The following is a 20,538-nucleotide window of genomic DNA, read 5'->3' as shown; positions in this document are numbered from 1 at the left end:
CAGAGTCCAAAAAGAATTTTCAATCCTAATTTCTTATAAACTCCTTTTCTTTCCCCCTTTTAAGAACACCCAACATGTGTATGCTATCTTGATCTAGTTTGGACATTTCAGCTGTTTTAGGTTCAGATTTTTAAACACACACCTTTGAAATTCTGAAAAATAAACTCCCCAATTAAAACTCTCAGCTATATCTTTACCCCGTATTGTTCTGTTATATTTTTCTTACAATAAGCACTTTGTCTTTTTGTCATGTAATCACAAAATATCCTCAGCTCTTTAGAATCACATGGCACCGGAGTTGTAGTTTTATTTCTCATTAAACTTAGAAAATTAATTTATACCTTTGAACCAGTTTCCATTTTGTATGTGGAAAATATTTGTATCCTTGCTGTATCTATTGTAGGATGTATTCCACATCCTATTGTATGTGGAAAATATTTGTATCCTTGTATCTATTGACAGTACAAAAATTTTATTGATATCTGATCTTCATGAGGCTTCAAAGATTTAATCTTGCTGATATGTGGACTTCTGTGATTTTCTTTTAACCAAGTATTTATTTATTCAAAAAATGAAATGGTGTGTGATTCAGGGCATTATCTTCATCTGAGCCCTACTCTACAGAATAGGATTTAAGAAATTACTTAGCCATACAGATTGTAGCAATAGGACCATTGAGGTCTTACAATATTTTTTGTAAGTTAGATAAAGGTAGAACATCAAATGTAGTCAGTTCAGTTTTTGGCCTCATAAAGATTGTTCTTTCCCCTCTAACCAGGTACATCTCATTTTGCCAAGTCATGACTTCTGCTCTCCCTAGCAATGTGCTGCCTGCAAAGCTCATGGTATCAAAAGCATGTACATATTTTATCCAACATGTGTTGTTTTCAAAGTTTTAGACAAAGCATGCTTGAAGTTGTTGTTCTAGACAATTTTGTATCCATATTGCCTCCACTCAAACATGATAGTTGTGGTTACTAGAGTTGTTTTGCGTCCTGGTGGTGGTAGTTTTTGTTGATATCATTTGTAGTATTTTCATGGAATCTAGGTGATCATTCTGCAAACGTTTTAGAGATTGTTTTAAGCCTTTGAATCATCAGTGAAGCTTACTTTATACCACTGAAGTGTGGCTAGTGAAGTGAAAATAATACTGTTTAAAGCTGAACTTAAAAGTTCAGTATGAGCAATCTTCTTTTTTAAAAAAACACTATATTGACATCTCATATTACTAATAGGTAATTACTCACCACCACACAATATATATAGACCGTATATATCTGCCCTCCCACCTGCTCAGTCACCAAACTGTCCAAAGGTAGTCAGAAGAAGGCCTTTTCAGATGAGAGAGTATCTGCAAACTCTCAGCTAAGCCTCCCCTGCATACTATAGTAAACAGTGAGGGAGAGAGGGATTATAATGCCAGTTGGAGAATCCCCAGCTGAGAAACTGGAGAATACCTAAAGCATTCCTTTTATCCACAAAAGCAACCAAGCACTTGAGTAGCAAATCACAGCTAAGAGGTATACTGGTAATAAAGTTCTCAGGGTCACTTTACACATTTCAGAATTTATCACAACTACGATCTATATACAGAAGGAATTTAGATAACATGCATGCAGATAATAGAACAAAAAACCTGAATGTGTGATCATCACACAACACAGCCCTCACAATTGAGGCAGCCCAGGGCTGCAACATCATTGCACCATGCACACACCTCATGGCATGCACGCATGATGAAGGCATGCCCCACGGTGTGCGTGCACACCCTGCAGTGTGCTGATGTCACTCACACAATCTGCAGGACGTGCTGACATATCTTGAGGATGTCCCCTGGCTTGTGGGCATGACGTCAACATGCCCTGTGGCGTGTGCGTGCGGCCGCCAGGAGGCGGTAAAGAATTGAAAAACACCTGAAGTAGTGGAGAACCCACTCTGAATAAATTACAATGTGAGTTTTTAAACTATCTGAACTATAAACTATTCTAGAGGTTTATGATTCATGTTTAAACTCTAATTGGCTTTAATAAACTTACTAGACCATGCAAAATGTTTGACCTACCAAAACCGACACAGCCCTAGTCTTTTATGGTGGCCACTTAAGGGCATGAAAAACTGTTCTTCTTGCTTGCCTGACTGCAGAAACAGAACTTAAATAATACACAGTTTTTTTATAGGAAAGAATTATAAATTTATTTAGATTTCAGGCCTTATCAATTTGTGTTATGCAGCACAGAATGTTCAACACAATGGGCTGTAGCCAATGTTCTTTGTCCACTAGTGTGAGGGCTTTTTTGCGGATGAGTTTTAATGTTGTGCAAAACAGGAATCAAATGCAACAGTTGCTAGTGGAGACTCATTGCTTTTGCAAAATCTTTCTACATTCTGGCAATCACAGAAACAAAGTATGAATGACTTGCATTCCTTTTATTTGCCTCTCTAATGTTAAAGAGCGCTTGTACATTTCCCTGTTGGAAGTGGTACACATGTGAACATAATAGATTTTTTCCCCATAGGAGAGTTGTATAAGCATCTTTTCTCTACCAGATCTGTGTTTGTGCATTTTATGTACTGTAGTTAAAACATTTCTGCACCACCTTTCAATTAAAAATGCCTAGGGTGGTTCACAATCACTCCCGTTGTGCTGAAGGAAAAGAGTCAAAACAGAAAGCATACTTCAAATTTGAAATGAGTGTTAATATCTATAGACTTTCTAGGAATTACCTTTTATATTTTTCTGGCAAATCCAGCATTATTCATCATTGTATATCCACCTTTAGGTTTCAGGAATAAATGTATGTATTCTTTTAGAACTTAAGATCAGTAGCACCTACCTAACTATAAATCAAACACATATTTAGAACTATCCCCCTTTCACTTGATCTGTTTCACCTTTTTCTCAAAGATATTTGTGGGTTTTGTCTAAGGTTTGAAATGGCTTTAGTCTCTTTTCCTAGAGTGTTCTATTTTTGAAACAGAAAATAGTAAGAGCAGTTACTATTAAAATATTTTTTGTGCCTTTAGTGACTTGTCTTTTGCGGTATTGTACTTCCCCTCCCACAGTTTTTAGTTTTCTATAGTTCAAAACTCTTTCCACAATTCACCAATAAACTTGTTCCTTCCCATTGTCCACATTGTATTGATATATTATGATTCCGCCTTTTTCTACATGATTATTTTTGGTGATATATGGTTCTTTGACATCTCATTTACATTAGATGCCATTATGTTATTTCCAGGTAATGTTTGCATTTGTGCAAAAGATAATTGTGCATTCTGTAGTAATTTTATACTTAAAAAATTAACTCATTGTATATGATCCTGACCACCTTGAATGCAAATGATTCCCATAGGCAAAATGGAGCCTATGCATGCAGACAGAGTGAATGGCCACTAGGGAAATGTAAAGCCTGTGTGGATTGGAGCATGAGTCATTTGGTTGAGGGTTGGATGAAGGTACATGACAGGTAAACCAAGACTTTCTCTTGATGGCCAGTAGTGGCGCCTGCTCATCAACCTGTATGTGTTAGTGTATACAAGCAACTAGGGTGGGGAATGGAGGGGTAGGGAATCTATTAATCTTATGGGAACCTCAACCCATGCTACACTTGTGGGGAACTGAATTGATCCCCAGTATTTTTAAGAATTTCCAAAATGTGAAACTACTGTGATGTTAATCAATTTGCACTGTACAGTTGCAAAGGACATTGCCTCAGTGGCATCCATAGTTCAGGGGTTGTACTCAGTACATTTGTGCAACAGACAGAGGAAAAAAGCCTGTGTAAAGTTTTGTTCAGCTATATGTCAATGAGCCACATTGTAAGCAATGACAGTTAAAGCAGAAATACCTAAAATACACTATTTGATTGAGGTCACATAATGACATTGTTGTCGTCAAACCTTAGCATTACCAGTCTTTACTTGTAACTCTTCTAAACTGGCTGTTAAGTAGTAGTTGCAATTTCACAGCTTGCTCACTTTCTATACTCATTATGTCTCAGTCTCTTCATTCAGTATCTCAGTTCCCCTGCAGTGTATCCAGTTCTTCTGATCTCAAACTTTCCTCCACTTTTGTTTCATGTAGTTTAACAAACTAACTGTGTAAGATACAATTGGTTGCTAAGTCTATGAAGAAATCGGAGCACAGATTATGTAAAGTAGTTAATCAAACAGAACTTAGGCACCATATTTCAAGTTTTTGTGTATTAATATAGTGACTCACATATCCCTCTGGTAATTTATATGCAGATAAATAAATGAACTTGTTAAGACTGGAGCTAGAAGCAGAGGCAAATGCTTTATCTTCTACCCATCCCTGTCCCCAGTGCTCTGCAGTGAAAGTCAAAATGATGGATAAAACTATAGCATTTGACAAATTACTAATAGAAAACCAGGTGGGTATAATTTAGAGTAACAGACACAGGCCATTGATTGGAATACTATCAGTAATCTACAATGTGTATCTTTATAAGGTATAAACTTGGGAGATTAAAAAAAATGATGTGAACATATTATCTGACACATGCAAAGAATGAGCAAGCTTTTCTTAGGAGGGTCTGGTAGTAGTAGAAGAACAGTTTCCTCACCTAGTTCTCTTATCTGCCTTCATTTTACCCCATCTTTATGTATGCAAGGCCTTTGTGAGTTCCTGTTTTCTCTGTAGTGCAGACAGTCAATAGGCTAACATTAACCAGTTCCTATCTGTACCCCTCTACGTTTTGCAGAGCCATTCCCTGTGTAACTGTTTTCATGTCCTCAACCCAATGCGCTACACCGAAACTATGTTTTCCTGATCTCAGGGGTTGCTCTGGATGAGTTTCTTTCCCCTTTTATTTTTAGAACCCTACCTCAAATTAAGACCTTTTAACATCAATGAGTTGTCCAACTATTTGATTAATGTGATGTCCATGCAGTCTTTATGTACCTATGGAACTTCTCATTCTGATTTACCAGGACTGAGACGTGTTTAGTTGGAATTTCGCTACTTTTTATTGTGTCAGCCTTTTTTGTGAAATAAAGCACCAGCTTTCGTGGGCGAAAGTGGATAATTCTGTTTTGTTAAGGGGCAATAATACCTAACTTCTTCCAAAGGACATCCTTTAGAGATCTGGCATAAGAATAATTCTACTACAGGACAAAGATACAGATACCTCCTCTACAGTCACTATATTTAATGTCACATATAGGATAAAATTGCTTATCTGAGCTTGCTGTCCTTTCCATTTTTAGTCTTCCATAGCCTATACATATTTAATAATTGCAGTGCCTGCTAGCTAAGGCTATTTGTCAAGGTCATTTTTTTCCTGACTTGAATTCTATTGAAGGGCTCCCTGGGCTGCAGGATCATTGTTTATGGAGCTCTTTTGCATCTTGTACTAGCACCCTCTTCAAAGTGTCATTCTGCTCAAGGACAAAGAAGAGGGATCTTAGTACATAAATTAAGGTACAAGTGTTTGTGAAAAGCTCAGAAAAGCATTTCATTACTTGAAGCGTGAAGAATAATATTCTTGTATATGTGTTCACAAATAATGTGTACAGTGTATTGTTAAATCCTTGTTTAGACCAGGTTTGGTTACCTACTGGAGCATTCTGAGGCCAGATAGCTGCAGTTCATGTAACTGATAATTGGGAGATTCAGAACCCCATTAGCACATATTATATAATAGATGTATGAATATGTTGTTGTTTAATTTACAAATTGCCTTTTACATGCAACTCAAGGCAATGTCACTACATACAATTTAAAAAGCAAGCTAAAATAGTTTTTTAAAAAACATTCAGCACAAAATTTAAAACAATACAAAATGAACACATAAAGCAGAGATATTTTCATTCAGGTGGAAAAGCTTGTTGAAACAAAATTGTCTTCGGCTGCAAAGCTTACTCAGGAGTCTTTCATACTTGTCAGACTCTGACAATTCATGTAAATACATTTTGTATCTTGTTAAATTTTGGATTTTCTCAGTAGGCTCTGAAGCAAAGTGTGAATTATTTCCATTTTGTGTAGTGCCTCCTTGTGATAGCATGATTGGATCAAATCACTTGATCATCATTCTGGGGACCCTAATGAAGGAGCTTACATGCCAAAAAATTTGCTTTCATCAACAATTATCATTAAATAGATAAAATCCAGAGTAAGGTTTCCAAAACCCATGGGCACAGAGTTTCAGTGATCTAGCTTGGGGAAACTGCATCTGAGAGCTATTTGTAGCCTGTGAAAAATCATATAACAAAAGATCCTCATAGAACATCTGGGCTGCAGCCTGACAACACCACAGGAGACCACAATTGATGGCAAAAAACGTTGCCTGAATAAACCTGGTAGCATATTATTTCTTATATATGCAGATCTTCTTTTTTCAAATATAGCTGAATTGTATATTTTTTTAAAAGTTGCCCTTTGAGACTATATCGTGGGATATTCTAAATACACGCATACATGCAAGTTTAGAGTGGAATTCAATATTGTGCCATGATGAACGCCCCATTAGAACAAGCATTGCAGCTTGCTGGATGGAATGATACCCCTCTTCTCCCACTTTGTGCTGTTTTGGGGGTTATTTTGATCCTCCCCTAGCCAATTTTGGGGGCACTGGGGAGATGTATGGGAGGAGAGGGAGGAAAGCCCTGGTTTTTAAAAAAAGTAGAAGCCCTTGCATAGGGCTTGTTTTGATAGGACTCATTCATTGTAAATCCCACCCTTAGTCTTTAATTAAACTTCTGCTACAAGATTCCTTTAAAAATGGCAAATCTTCCTTAATGTTTGTAATAAAATTTCTTAGATAGAATATTAAACATGTCTCTTTCTCATGTTCCCACATTTTACGGTTGTACCAGAAAACAGAAAAGTTGGGAAAGGTTCAGAAAAGGACAACTAAAATGATCAAGGAGTTGGAGTGAAATGAGGCAAAGTTACATTTTTTTAAGGGGGAGGGAGATGACAGAGGTCTAAATTTATGCATTGTCATATAGAGCTAGGCACCATCCAAGGAGGCTGAATGTTGGAAAGTGCAGGATGGACAAAATGAAGTACAGTCAAACCTTGGTTCCCGAACGCCTCCATTTTAGAATGTTTTGGCTCCTGAACGCCAAAAAACCAAAAGTAACTACTCCGGCTTTTGAACAATTTTCGGAAGCCAAATGTGCTACGCGGCTTTTGTTTTGAGTTTCCCTATTGTATTGAGGCTTCCTCTTTCAGGTTGTTGAAGATTTCGGAAGTTGAACATCTTCCAGAACGGATTATGTTCAACAACCGAGTTTTGTACAGTGGTACCTCGGTTTAAGAACAGTCCTATTTGCGAACGATTCAGTTTACGAACTCCTCAAAACCAGAAGTAGTGTCCTGGTTTGAGAACTTTACCTCCGTCTAAGAACGGAATCCGAACGGTGGAAGGGCACCGGCTACGGGAGGCCTTATTAGGGAAAGCGTGCCTCGGTTTAAGAAAGGTTTTGGTTTAAGAACAGACTTCCAGAACGGATTAAGTTCGTAAACCGAGGTACCACTGTACTTCTTTAAACAATGCATAGTTAAACTACAGAACTCTCTCCCACAAGATGTACTGATAGCCACCAACTTGGATAGTTTTAAAATGCTCCCTGAGGGGAGTTGAAAAAGAAGAAGCTTGAGAGTTGCCACCATCCAGCTCCCAGAGTGACCTTCCTTCCCCCAACTGCCATAGTGGCATCTGAAGGATCATCTTGTCCTGAGGGGAATGAGAAGAAGCAGTAACAGCTTCTTCTAAAACATACAACCCTAGCATTTGGCTATTATTTAGCCCTGCCAATAACAGCATTACCTCCACCAGTAAACTAGTCAGGAATTATTTGCATCTATTAATGATAGCATCTACCACCTCTGTTTCTCTCACAGAACTCCCAATATCTTCCTGCCTCAGTTTGTGGGATGTCCACAAAAACAGATTCCTTCAACTGTAGCTGATTCCCTTTCTCCTCTGTTCCTTTGCCTCTTCTCCACATTTGTTGCTTTCTTTGGCTTAGTCAGAAACTACAAGTACAGTGGTATCTCGGGTTAAGTACTTAATTCGTTCCGGAGGTCAGTTCTTAACCTGAAACTGTTCTTAACCTGAAGCACCACTTTAGCTAATGGGGCCTCCCGCTGCTGCCGCACCGCCGGAGCACGATTTCTGTTCTCATCCTGAAGCAAAGTTCTTAACCCAAGGTACTATTTCTGGGTTAGCGGAGTCTGTAACCTGAAGCATATTGTGATGGGATGATGAGCTGCTTGTGCGTAAAATGCAAGTCCCTCAGAGTTTGATCAGGTTTTCAAACCTCTGCCTGTGACGGAGCCCCTCCGGCATGGCTGCGTCAATCGCTAGTAGAATCCGAAAGTGGTTGTTTTCGGAAACGTTTCCAACATAAGAGCTCTTTCACGGAAACACGTCTTCTGGACTCTCTGCGTGACAGTTTCCGGCGAGGAGTGGGTGTCCCTATAGGAGGTCCTGAAACCTCTCCACTGTTTTCGCTGGAAACGTCTCTGAGCCATCCCTCCGACTCACTTTCCCTGGAAGTTCCTGCTCGCCCCCTACTGGTTCCCTCTTCAGCTGCTACGTCTCTTTCAACCTCAGGGAGCCTTTGCACCTCCTGTCCTTCCGATGGCAGTTCCCTGACATCCACCTCCCCTCCAGGGCCCCCTTCACCCCCTCCCGTCTCCTCCCCTCCGGGCTGGGAGGAAGTAAAACCCCTGAAAGAACCTTCATCATCGTCCGAAGTTTCGAACACTTCCCTCCACCTGCTACTGTCCCTCGTCTCTCGATACTCCTCGTCATCGGAGTCTATTCCCTCTTCCAAATCCGACTCCGCGAATCCTTCCATTTCCTGTTCCTCGTCGGTGGTGCCAAAGTACTCCCTCCTAAACCTTTCTACCGGCTGTGGTTTCCTAGGGAATCTTCGGTGGAACGTTTCTGTTAAAACCTCGTCATTGACCTCCCCTGCAGTCACCCAGGTGTTTTCCGACTCCGGTTCCCCTTCCCACGCCACCAAATACTCTACCTGATTTCCCTTCCACCTGGAATCGAGAATTTCCGCTACATGGTTGCTGCGTTCCCTTTCTTCCAAGTCTGGTTCCCTGGCGTGCTCCCCTGCACGCCCCCCCCTGTATGGTGACAGTAACGACCTGTGGAACACTGGGTGCAATTTCATGTGGTTGGGTAACCGGAGTTTGAAAGCCACTGGGTTGACCTGCTGAATGACCTCGAAGGGTCCCAATCTTTTGGGCCTCAATTTCTTACAGCCCCCTTTGAACGGCAACCCTTGGGTTGACAGCCACACCTGATCGCCCACCCTTATGGTTTCACCTTCCCTCCTGTTCTTGTCTGCCTGCTTCTTATATTGTGCCTTGGCCCTTTCTAAGTTGAGCTGGAGCTGCAGATGGATCGCTTCCATCTCTTCTACAAAATGCTCGGCCGCTGGGACGCTCCATCTCTCCCCTCCCTCCCCTGGAAAAGCCCTGGGGTGACACCCGTAATTAGCCAAAAAGGGGCTCATCCCTGTGGACACATTCTCCGCATTATTGTAGGCAAATTCTGCCAGCGCCAACTTTTCGGCCCAATCGTTCTCTCTGTCATTGACATAACACCTCAGATATTGTTGGAGTATGCCATTTGCTCTTTCCGCCTGCCCGTTGGTTTCTGGGTGCCGGGCAGTCGAAAAATTGACTTCCACATGCAGCAAGCTCATGAGCTTCCTCCAGAACCTGGAAGTAAATTGTTTGCCGCGGTCTGAGATCACCCTCAAGGGGGCGCCGTGCAACCTAAAGATGTGTTCTACAAACAACTTCGCTGTTTCTTCCGCTGTGACTGCATGTGAGCATGCCACAAAGTGGCACATCTTAGTTAACAGGTCTACTACTACCATGATGGCTGTTTTCCCCTTGGATTTCGGCAGATCCGTCATAAAATCTATTGATACCGCTTCCCAAGGCCGTTCTGGTGTGGGTAATGGTTCTAATAACCCTGCCGGTGCCCTTCTTTCCCCTTTGGCTCGCTGACATTGGTCACACCCTCTTACATACTCCTTTACATCTTCCCTCACCTTGGGCCACCAAAATTCCCGGGTCACCAACCACATGGTCTTGTGTTGCCCAAAATGTCCCGCCGTGGGGCTATCGTGCAACTGCTTGAGTATTCTTCCCCTCAATTCACCTTCGGGTATATACAGTGCCCCTTTGTAATACAATGCCCCATTTCTTTCCTCAAAACCTCCGGGGCTCTCGCCCTCCCCCCTGAGACCTCTGAGCTTATCCTGGGCATATTCATCATTTTCCGTTTCCTGTACCAGTTCACGTTGCCCCACCATCACCGCCCCACACACCCAGCGGTCCTCAGGGATGACATGTCTCTCTTCGATTGCCCCCTCCCCCTCCAAATACTCTGGTTTGCGTGAGAGGGCATCCGCCCTGACGTTTTCTGGGCCTGGCACATAACAAATTTCAAAGTGGAATTTGGAAAATTCCTGGGCCCATCTGACTTGTCGTTGGTTGAGTACTCGAGCTGTTCTCCAATACTCTAAATTCTTGTGGTCGGTGCACACTTGCACCTTGTGTTGTGCCCCAATCAATAAATGTCTCCACCTCCGGAACGCTTCGTGGATGGCGAGTAGTTCCCTGTCATACACCGTGTAGTTCCTCTCGGATTTATTCAGCTTCCTCGAGAAGAAGGCACAAGGTCTCCACTCCAACGTACTCCTCCCGGGTTGAAGAAGTACTGCTCCGATAGCCCGGTCGGACGCATCGGTTTCCACTCTCATGGGTTTTCGTAAGTCCACATGCAGAAGTTGTTCTTCCGAGGCGAAAGCCCTTTTTAGTTCTTCAAATGCTCGCTCCGCCTCCGCCGTCCAAACAAATTTCTTCTTGCTGCTGAGGCAGTCGGTGATGGGCGCCGTCAAATGTGCAAAGTTCTTGATGAACTTCCTATAAAAGTTCCCAAACCCCAGGAATCTTTGCACATCCTTCTTGGTCTTCGGTGTCTTCCATTCCAGTACCGCTTGGACCTTGCCTGGGTCCATGGCCAATCCCTTGTCTGACAAGCGGTACCCCAGGAATTCCACCTCCTTGGTATGAAACTGGCACTTCTCCAGTTTCACCCACAGCTGGTTGGCTTGCAGCTTGCCCAACACTTCTCGAACGTCCTTCACGTGCTGCTCCTCATCCTCCGAATACACCAACACGTCGTCTAAAAAGGCCACACAATTCTTGTAGAGCAAAGGTCCCAGGACGTGGTTCATAAAAGCTTGAAAGCACGCCGAGCCTGCTTGTAGACCGAAGGGCATAACGAGGTATTCAAAGGCCCCCAAAGGGGTGAACATGGTGGTCTTCCATTCATCCCCCTTCCTTATGCGTATCAGATTGTACGCTCCCCGCAGGTCCAGCTTTGTAAAAATTTTCCCCTTCCTCACCCGGGTCAAAAGGTCATCAATTCGGGGCATCGGAAAAGCCAGGGGTTCCGACACGGCATTGAGGGCCCTAAAGTCCACAACCAATCTCGGCTTATCGGTGTTTTTTTTGTCCACAAAAAACACTGGGCTGCCCCCCACCGCTCGTGACTCTCTGATGAAACCTCGCTTCAGGTTCTTGTCAATGAACTCCCTCAACTCCTGCATCTCCCTGTCAGACATGGCGTACAGCTTGCCCACTGGGAGTTGAGCCCCAGGGAGTAGGTTGATTTGACAGTCAAAGGGTCTATGCGGCGGCAGCTTGTCTGCTTCCCTTTCGCTGAATACGTTGCTCAGATCTGCGTATTGTGGGGGCACTTTCCCTTTATCCATTACTTCCACCCCGGCTAGGGTGACGCCAGCTCCTCCCGGAACCTTCCCCTGCTTGCAGTGTTCTAGGCAATACGCTGACCCAAATGAGACCACCCTCTGATGCCAGCCCACTAGCGGGTCATGTAGCGCCAGCCAGCTCATCCCCAAAATGATGGGCGCTCCTCCCAAGGTGGCCACATTAAATGCTATTGGTTCAGTGTGCCTTGCCACCCTCATTATCATTGGGACAGTCTGTTGGCTAACTTCTCCTCCCAACAGCTCTCTGCCGTCAATCGTGGTCACCTGCAAGGGGTTACTTAAAGGGATGGTCTGTATCTGGTGCTCAGCTGCAAACTCCTTACTCATAAAATTACAGGAGCTGCCTGAATCCAAAAGCGCCTTGACCTGTAGTGGGTGTCCATTTTGCAGCTCTAGTGACACTTCTATCACTAAAGCAGGTCTGGTTGGTTCTGGCGTGGGCACTTTCACTGCTCTTTGGCCTGGCTGCTGTGCCCCAACGGTGGCAGCCAGGCGTTGGCTTTTACTTGCTCCTTGCTTTCTTCCTCCCTCTCCCCAACAGCTCCTGCCATCCCTTGCCATTCCTTTCTTTGTGGGCAGACTCTGGCAAAGTGCCCTGGCTGTTGGCAGAGATAACATTTCTTGGCGCTCTTTCCCTCCTTCTTCCGCCCTTCACTGGGATTTGAAACTGCGCGCGCCCGCGCTGTTCCAACTTCCATCGGCTCTGCCGGCGGGAAAGGTGGCTCTGGAATGTCTGGAATGCGCAGTTCCCTCCAACGTTCTCCTTTCCCTTCCCGCCTTTCCAAAGCCCTCGCTTCCTGGCGCGCTCCTATGGCCAGCGCTGATTTGGTCAGCTGATCCATAGACTCGGCCCTTGGCCCCCGGGACAATTCATCTTTAACGGCCGAAGAAAGCCCCTCTTCGAAAAGCATCTGGATGGGTTCCGCCGATAGGTCCCACCCCAATTTGTGAATCAACATAGTAAACTCAGTCCAGTACTCACGGACAGATCGGCTCCCCTGTTTGCAAGCCATTAACTGCCTTCGCACCACTCCCTGCTCAATGTCGCTGGAAAACATCAGGTCCATGGCACGAAAAAACTTCCTCGTGTCCTTTAGGATCTCATTATTCACTGCCATCAGGGGTCGAACCCAATCCTTCGCCCCCCCTTCGAGATGGCCAATTACAAAAGCCACTCGCGATTCCTCGTCGGGGAAGTCATCATACTGCAGGTTGAGAGCGTATTGCATCTCAGTTCTAAAGGCATGATAGTTTCTGGGATCCCCCCCGAATTTCTGCACCAATCCTGGCACCTTTCTGGCGATCGAGGTGGTTTTCTCCTTTCCCTTTTCTGCATCCTGAGCCCTCCTCTCCTCAAGCCTCGCCGTTTGCATGGCAAGCTGGATCTCCAACGCCCTGTACCTTTCTTCCAGGCTTGGACCTCCTCCAGCTGCTCCTGCTCCTCCGGTTCCGGCTGGGTCGCTCATGATGCCGCTGCTTGCACAAGCTGGCTTTCAGGGACTTTCGGATTGCTGTGATGGGATGATGAGCTGCTTGTGCGTAAAATGCAAGTCCCTCAGAGTTTGATCAGGTTTTCAAACCTCTGCCTGTGACGGAGCCCCTCCGGCATGGCTGCGTCAATCGCTAGTAGAATCCGAAAGTGGTTGTTTTCGGAAACGTTTCCAACATAAGAGCTCTTTCACGGAAACACGTCTTCTGGACTCTCTGCGTGACAGTTTCCGGCGAGGAGTGGGTGTCCCTATAGGAGGTCCTGAAACCTCTCCACTGTTTTCGCTGGAAACGTCTCTGAGCCATCCCTCCGACTCACTTTCCCTGGAAGTTCCTGCTCGCCCCCTACTGGTTCCCTCTTCAGCTGCTACGTCTCTTTCAACCTCAGGGAGCCTTTGCACCTCCTGTCCTTCCGATGGCAGTTCCCTGACACATATGTAACCTGAAGCGTGTGTAATCCGAGGTACCACTGTAGCGTATAATTTTTGAAGAAATCCTTTATTTCAGAATCATCTTAGGAGGTTGCCCCCCGCCGCCACCATTGAGTTTTACATCAAGATATTAAGGGGAAAGCACCATCTGCAAAACAAATGGTAGATTATGGCTTAGATCCAGAGTCTCCTTCTTATCTGTGAAACTTACACTACTTGGAACCATAACTATTGCCACATTTTTCTCTGTATTCTTCACTTTCCAAATCCTGCTGTCTTTTCTGTCCTTGGATTGCTCAAACCTGTGTCATGTGCATTCAAACTTTTCTTATTGCATCTAGCTTTTCATTTCAGCCTGCTAGATCATTCCACTCAGTGTTTTCCGCAAACTGCCAAGGATACCTCAGTTCGTAGAGCACGAGTCTTAATCTCAGGGTTGTGGGTTCAAGCCCCACATTGGGCAAAAGATTCCTGCATTGCTTCATTGACTAGATGACCCTTGTGGTCTCTTCCAACTCTATAATTTTATAATTCTCTGTAGATAATTGCATTTTGATGATTCAAATTATGCAATTTACTCCTTGATATCATTTTGATACTTGCAATAATAAACAAAATCATTTTGCATTGAAATTGGGCCCCTGTGGTTCATGTTAACTCCCCCTGGTAATACAGGGCCCCCTTCTTTTCATAGTATGCCACAGGTCTTAATCCAAGATCACAAAATACCATAAATTCATGGTAATACACATACAGTGGTACCCCCAGTTACGAACGGGATCTGTTCCGGAGGCCTGGCCGTATCCTGAAGATTTCGTAGCTGGAGGACCACTTCTGCACACGCGTTTGCTGCGTTCGCAACCCAAAGGTTACGTTACCTGAAGGTAACATAAGCCGAGGGTCCACTGTACATCCATGTTTTAGTATTAAACATATTATCAGGGACACATTAAGGCTTGGTAACGTTGCTTCATATAAAATTAAATGTCAAGGAAACCTCACTCCCTGACAGGCTGCTTTTTTGGTGTAATAATACTTTTTGTGAGGGAGCCTTCCATCATTTCTGATCATTCCATTGTCCATTTGCAAGCTAAACCAGTACCTTCCAGAAACAGTTTTACCTTGTGATTAAACTGTCTAGAGAGACTCTTAGACAGTAAGGAATGCTTGCATGCATTTTGCAAATAAATATTTATTGCAGCATGTACGCACTTTGGAATATACAGTGAAAATCATATTCTGTTGTTTTAAGATTGAACACTCAAAAAGGATTTGCATCCTGATAAGATTAGAAATGTACTTTCATAGCATACATAACTATAAGAATGTCCTTAGTCTTAGGCCTTAGTGTTAGTGTTTATTTCGCTTCCTAGTCTGCCAGAGAGTGGTAGCCTTTGCTATTTCTAGAGGGCTAAAATGGAGATTCATTATCTTATTAGAACTTCTGTAATCTGACGCGCTTTTTGAAAATCTCATGAATGAGTTATATGATAGAGTATATACTTTTTAAAAAGAAAAGTTAGGTTTTAATACTTGTATTTAACAATAAAAGTCCAAAATCATTAGCACATTGTACTTGAAGGACATTTTTTTCTCAAAGCAATAGCAGATTATATCTGAATGGCTAAAGCAACTCCACTTTTACATTATTTCTGTTTTGATGGTTGAATCTTGCACAGGACTAGTCTTGTGAATTTCAATTAGCAATAATTGTTCCTTGGATTAACCTCATTGAATCTTTATTTGAATCTTCAAACTAATCCTTTCTTCTACCACCATTCTGTTCAGATAATAAAAGTTGCTTTTATAGTGATGGGAATACTGCTTTTCTATTTGATAGTTGGTTAATGTTAGTTGATTGATGTTGGTAAATTATTCAACTTGCTCAAATATGAAATCTGATCATGTTCAGAATGTGATCTGTGTGTTCCTCAGAAATTATAATTTATGCTTACATAGCTGGATACAAGGAGGTAGTTTTGTTATACAGAGTAGTTACATTTAAAATGATGGCTTGCTCCAGTGGGGTAAAGTCTACATTGTGCAACAGTCCGTACCAACCAAATTGTTTTCCCTCCATCTATCCCTTATTTCAAAGAGGGAAAGCTGTGAAAGCATTTGGACTTTATAATTTGTTTTGCAACCTCCATTTTGCTGATAAACTTGGTATAAAGCTGATGTAGTATGATGATTATAGTGATTAAGAGATGAACTATGAAAATCTTTGTTTAAACCTCACCTCCACCATGAAATCACTAAGTGAATCTAACTTAGACAACTACTCCCTCCCAGCTTTAGTCCGTATCCACAACATTAGAAGTAATAATACTGACTTATTTTGCAGGATTGTTTGAAAGGATTGCAATTATATAATGTGAGTGAAGCATTTAGTGAAAACACTATACAAATGTTAAGTACTATTAAAGAAAATAGTTCCAATTTTAATTATTATGGTCATTTTTACTATTTTTTTTTCTGTCTGCTACCTAGGACATACTTCCACAAGAGAGGGTCTTGTGGCACCTTTAAAGTTATTGTGACATAAACTTTCATGAGCCACAAAATCCATAAACCTTTTCATCCTTTGGGTCCCCAAGACTCCCCCTACCACAAACTAACTTTGTAATTTGTTGCTATACACATTGTAAATAGAACATTACTTTCAGTGTTAATTAATATTGTGTTTAAAAACTGTATAACTGAAAAACTGAAAAAGAACCTCCTAAAACCAGAGTTTACACTGCAGGCATGTCCCGTCCCCACTTACCCAGGAGTTGCGTTCCGGGGCCCTGCATGCATAATTGAAATTGTGAAAAGTGGGGAGGACTCCACTTTAATATGGCAGGTGTACAGGGAAGGGAAGGGAGAGAGAGAGAGAGAGAGAGAGAGAGAGAGAGAGAGAGAGAGACTTGCGTTGACAGTCACTCAGCCTGTGAGTGCCTGAGCCTGCCTGCTTGCCTGAGGGGAGCCAGTGCACATGGCAGTGGCTGGCTGAGGAGGACGCCCAGTAGAAATGGTGCCAGGATTGGGGTGCGGATGTGCAGCAGAGCAGCAGGTGCCGAGAGAAGGTACCTCCTGCTCTGTGCTGCTGATTGATTGAAGGGCACCTTCCCTCGTTCAGACAGAGCCCCCAAGCAACTTCCAGGCAGCAGCCCTGGCCAAGGGAAGGCTCTATAACACGCACCTGACCATAACACGCACGTAGTTTTTAGAGGAGGAAAATCCGTAGGCATGCCACCCGTAGGCATTCCCTCCATAACACGCACAGACATTTCCCTTTACTTTTTAGGAGGAAAAAAGTGAGTGTTAGGGTGCAAAAAATACGGTATGTATTTAGCGACGACCTGCATAAATGCAGTCATGTGTGAGTGGAATGTGCATAAGTGGAGGGCCCTGTACACGCAGGTCCTACTTTATGAAAGTTGGCAATGGGAAAATTCACTTATCTGAACACTAGGAATTAGTACCCAAACCTCACTATACACAGCACAGATTCAGATTTTTTTACTTCTGTAGTTAGCTGCGGGAAGGGGAGCAACTGGACAAATCAGGAGCTTTTTTCTGAGGTTTCTTGGGGAGGTTTTTTGGGGGGGGGTCAGAATTCTGTGGTCAGGAGCACATTAGCTTTTTTCCCATAGGAATCAGTAGAAATTGTCAACTCATTATGCAAACGATCGCCTAATGATTGATGTCATTGGCGTGTCATTGCCAGTGGTATTAGGAAGACAGAAAGCCAAGTCAGGCCATTGGTCTGTCTAACTCAGTGTTGCTGACTAGCATTGACTATCCATGGCTTCAGGCTAGGAAAGTTCCAAGCCCTATCTGGAGATGTAATAATTTGATCCTAGAACCTTCTGCATGTAAAGCAGATGTTCTCCCACTGAGCCACAGCCCAAATACAGCATATTATATGGTCTATAAAGTTCCAATTTCCACAGGATAGGCCTACCTTTGAGAGCATTACATGTGAACTGGGTCTTAGAATCTCGTTAGAATTTCCCCCCTAAAAATGTTAAGTAATTCAACAACTTGCAATTTCCCTACCTCCCAAACAAGTGAAACAGCTTATGTTTATGGTCTCAGGGGAAAGACACCATTTTCAATATCAAAGACTAATGAACTGAAACATAGGAACACTCACAGTTTGGAAATGACCTCATATATTCCATGCAGGAGAGAGCCAGGATCTGGCTGCTTAAGTATGCAACATAGGGCAGAGGTAATACAGTCCAGAAACCTGGAGCAAGGGGAGAGGTGTCAGAGTGAACCTCAGGATGACTCATGCTGCCTACTTTCTGTTTGGGCTGCAGCCAAAAAATGCAGTGGCGTAGCGTGGGGGGTGCAGGGGGGGCCGGCCGCACCGGGCGCAACATCTGGGGGTTAGGGGGTGCAAATCCATGGGTTAGGGGGCGCAAATCCACGGGTTAGGGGGCACAAATTACTTGCCTTGCCCCGGGTGCTGACAACCCACGCTACGCCACTGAAAAAATGTCCCTCCCACACAGATGACTCCAGCACATAAGTAGTGGACTTCCCCTTTAGTCCAAGAGATAGCTTATTTTTTATTTTATTTTTTGCCTTTACCGGGGAGAGGAAAAGCTAACAGGCCACCAGAAGTTTTGCTTTAAAGCTTAGGCTTGAAGAAAACAGACTCACTACAAGGGATGGAGTTATACATCTTCACTCCTGAAACCAAGTAGCTTTATTCATCATGCCACTTTTCTCCTTCCTGCCCAATTGCTGGTTTGAATTTGAGCTGAAGATTTGTTTAGAAAACCAGAACACATAAGCATCTGATCTAGTTGTATTTAAGTGTTTTTCTCCTTTTCTTCCTTTGTCCCTTCAGTCCATAATTTCCTATCTATTCCTGTATTTGATAAGAGTTTGGGGTTTGACTGGTCAAAGATAATTTTAACCTTCTCTGAATACATTTTATTAAGTTTAGGTTTCATTTTAAACCTAGCTTTTCTTTTAAAAGTTTACTGCAATTGAAAATATACTATTATTTCAATTCTAAAAACTACCCCATATATTTTCTTACTGTTTGTGACATCTCTATGGGAAGTTGTAGTTCCTTCATTGAGGAATTTCTTATACGAAGTAGGTGGCAAATGTTACTATAGCATTCTGATGATATCTTAGCTTCTAAAGTGGAAATATAGCAGATTTGAAAACCATTGATTGCAAGTCATGGATGGAAGACATGCATTCTTGGCAAAAGATAGTAACCATTTTGAAAGGTTATATAAGTCATTACCTTTCATTAACCATATGCACTGTTAAGGTTACTTAGATTTCTGTGAGAAATCTACTGGGCCAGGTGAGGCTATAAGCAAAGCAAATCTATTATTTGCATGGCTTAAGTATTTTGTGGCCAATGGTTGTTAACCATTCGCAAACTAAATGTCATGTTAATTGAGCATCCTTATGGTTACTTAGACTTACTTTTGCATAAACAGATACGTTGGCCTCTTTCATATGTCACATTAGTTTAAAACAAGCTATGGTTTCATGTAAGCATACTGGTGCATGCTGCTGAGAAGTTATTGTGCCTCTCCTCCCCCACGTCCTGCTGCTGCTGCCACTCATGCAGTGCTATTTTTCTAGAAAAAGAGGTGCCGGAACTCACCATTAACACCTCCCTTGTTCTCTTACTATGGCTATGGCACCCACTTGAGAAACTTGAGTCAAGGTTTGGAGTCTGGCTTGTTTCCTGGTGACAGAACAGCAGGAGAGGAACAGAGTGAGAACTTTTCAACAGCATGCATTAGTTCACTGCATTAAACAATAGCTTGTTTTTAAACTATGGTTTAATTTGATGTGCAAACCTGACTAGTGTATGATCAGAAAGTCCTAGATTGTAGTGGAATGTAATGCAAGCTTCCACAGAAGCTAATCTTAGTGGATGAGTGTTTACTGGTTATATGCCCTGAGTCTGTAACATTCACTACTGAAATTCATGCTACATAGTCATCAGGAAAAGGACGGAGATTTCAGTTTTTATTTAGTTTTATATTAATTTTACTTTCTTTTTGTTGTTTTCACTCAGTCTGCTGTTTAATCTTTGATTACAGGCTACTAAAGAAGTAATAGAACGAGAGGCCCCAGGGATGGCCTTGGCAATGCTGATGGGATCACTTAATGTTACACCTCTGGGCATGCTCTCTAGGTAAGAATATTAACAAAAATACCATGAATTATTTCTCTAGAAATATTTAAGGTGGTGGAATGGTTGCATTGAGCAATACATTAATACTTGGCCCCTTCATCATTTTCAGATTCAGGTAGATACACTTTTTTGAGGCTCCTGATTTATCCTTTTGGGACCTCTGGCATGTTAATAGGCCAGCCAATATTTGAAAGTACTTTAGAAAATGAGTTAATGGTTTCAGTGTGTTAAAAAGCAGGTATCCATGCCAGATCAATTTTACGTAGGGGGACAAAGAGGATGTGGGTGGATGCCACCTACAAAGAAAAGTTCATTTTCAAAGTCACATATCAGTGAATGGCATGGGATAGGCTATTTTTAGGTTAACTGTCACATTTCTGAAAGTGATGAACTGATTTAGACATACTGTACACCAAGATGAAGGTAAGCAGCTGTGCGACCAAATATATAATAGCTGTAGTAGTCTTACATTTTAAGGGTGAAGTGCCATAAGGGCAAGAGCAATAAGCACACTGGAAATTGGCCAAAACATGGCTTTGGAAAGCAAAACTGTTTTAACCATCCCACACAGCTATTTCAAGTCTACTATATATTTAGCAGCCAACATTTTTCCTACAATTGCACTGAATGTCTAAGTCAGATAGATACTTA

General features: G+C 42.6%; 1 protein-coding gene across 39 annotated transcripts in view; it reads left to right on the top strand.

Annotated features, from left to right (window-relative positions):
- The window catches only part of GPHN (gephyrin), a 239,996-nt gene that overhangs the window by 105,602 nt on the left and 113,856 nt on the right, over nt 1-20,538 (top strand). For 35 of the 39 annotated variants that reach the window (XM_083460142.1, XM_083460138.1, XM_083460130.1 and 32 more), the window contains one exon: nt 19,793-19,887. The exons of the other annotated variants lie outside the window; for them this stretch is intronic. In XM_083460142.1, the coding sequence (XP_083316268.1) occupies nt 19,793-19,887 (95 nt within the window). The remainder of the gene's footprint in view (nt 1-19,792; nt 19,888-20,538) is intronic. 39 annotated transcript variants of the gene reach the window in all.

The sequence above is a fragment of the Podarcis liolepis genome (genome assembly GCF_965112155.1).
Source record: "Podarcis liolepis genome assembly, chromosome: 1".
NCBI lineage: Eukaryota > Metazoa > Chordata > Lepidosauria > Squamata > Lacertidae > Podarcis > Podarcis liolepis.
The sequence above is the reverse complement of the archived record's forward strand: the minus strand, read 5'-3'. Positions and strand labels throughout refer to the sequence as shown.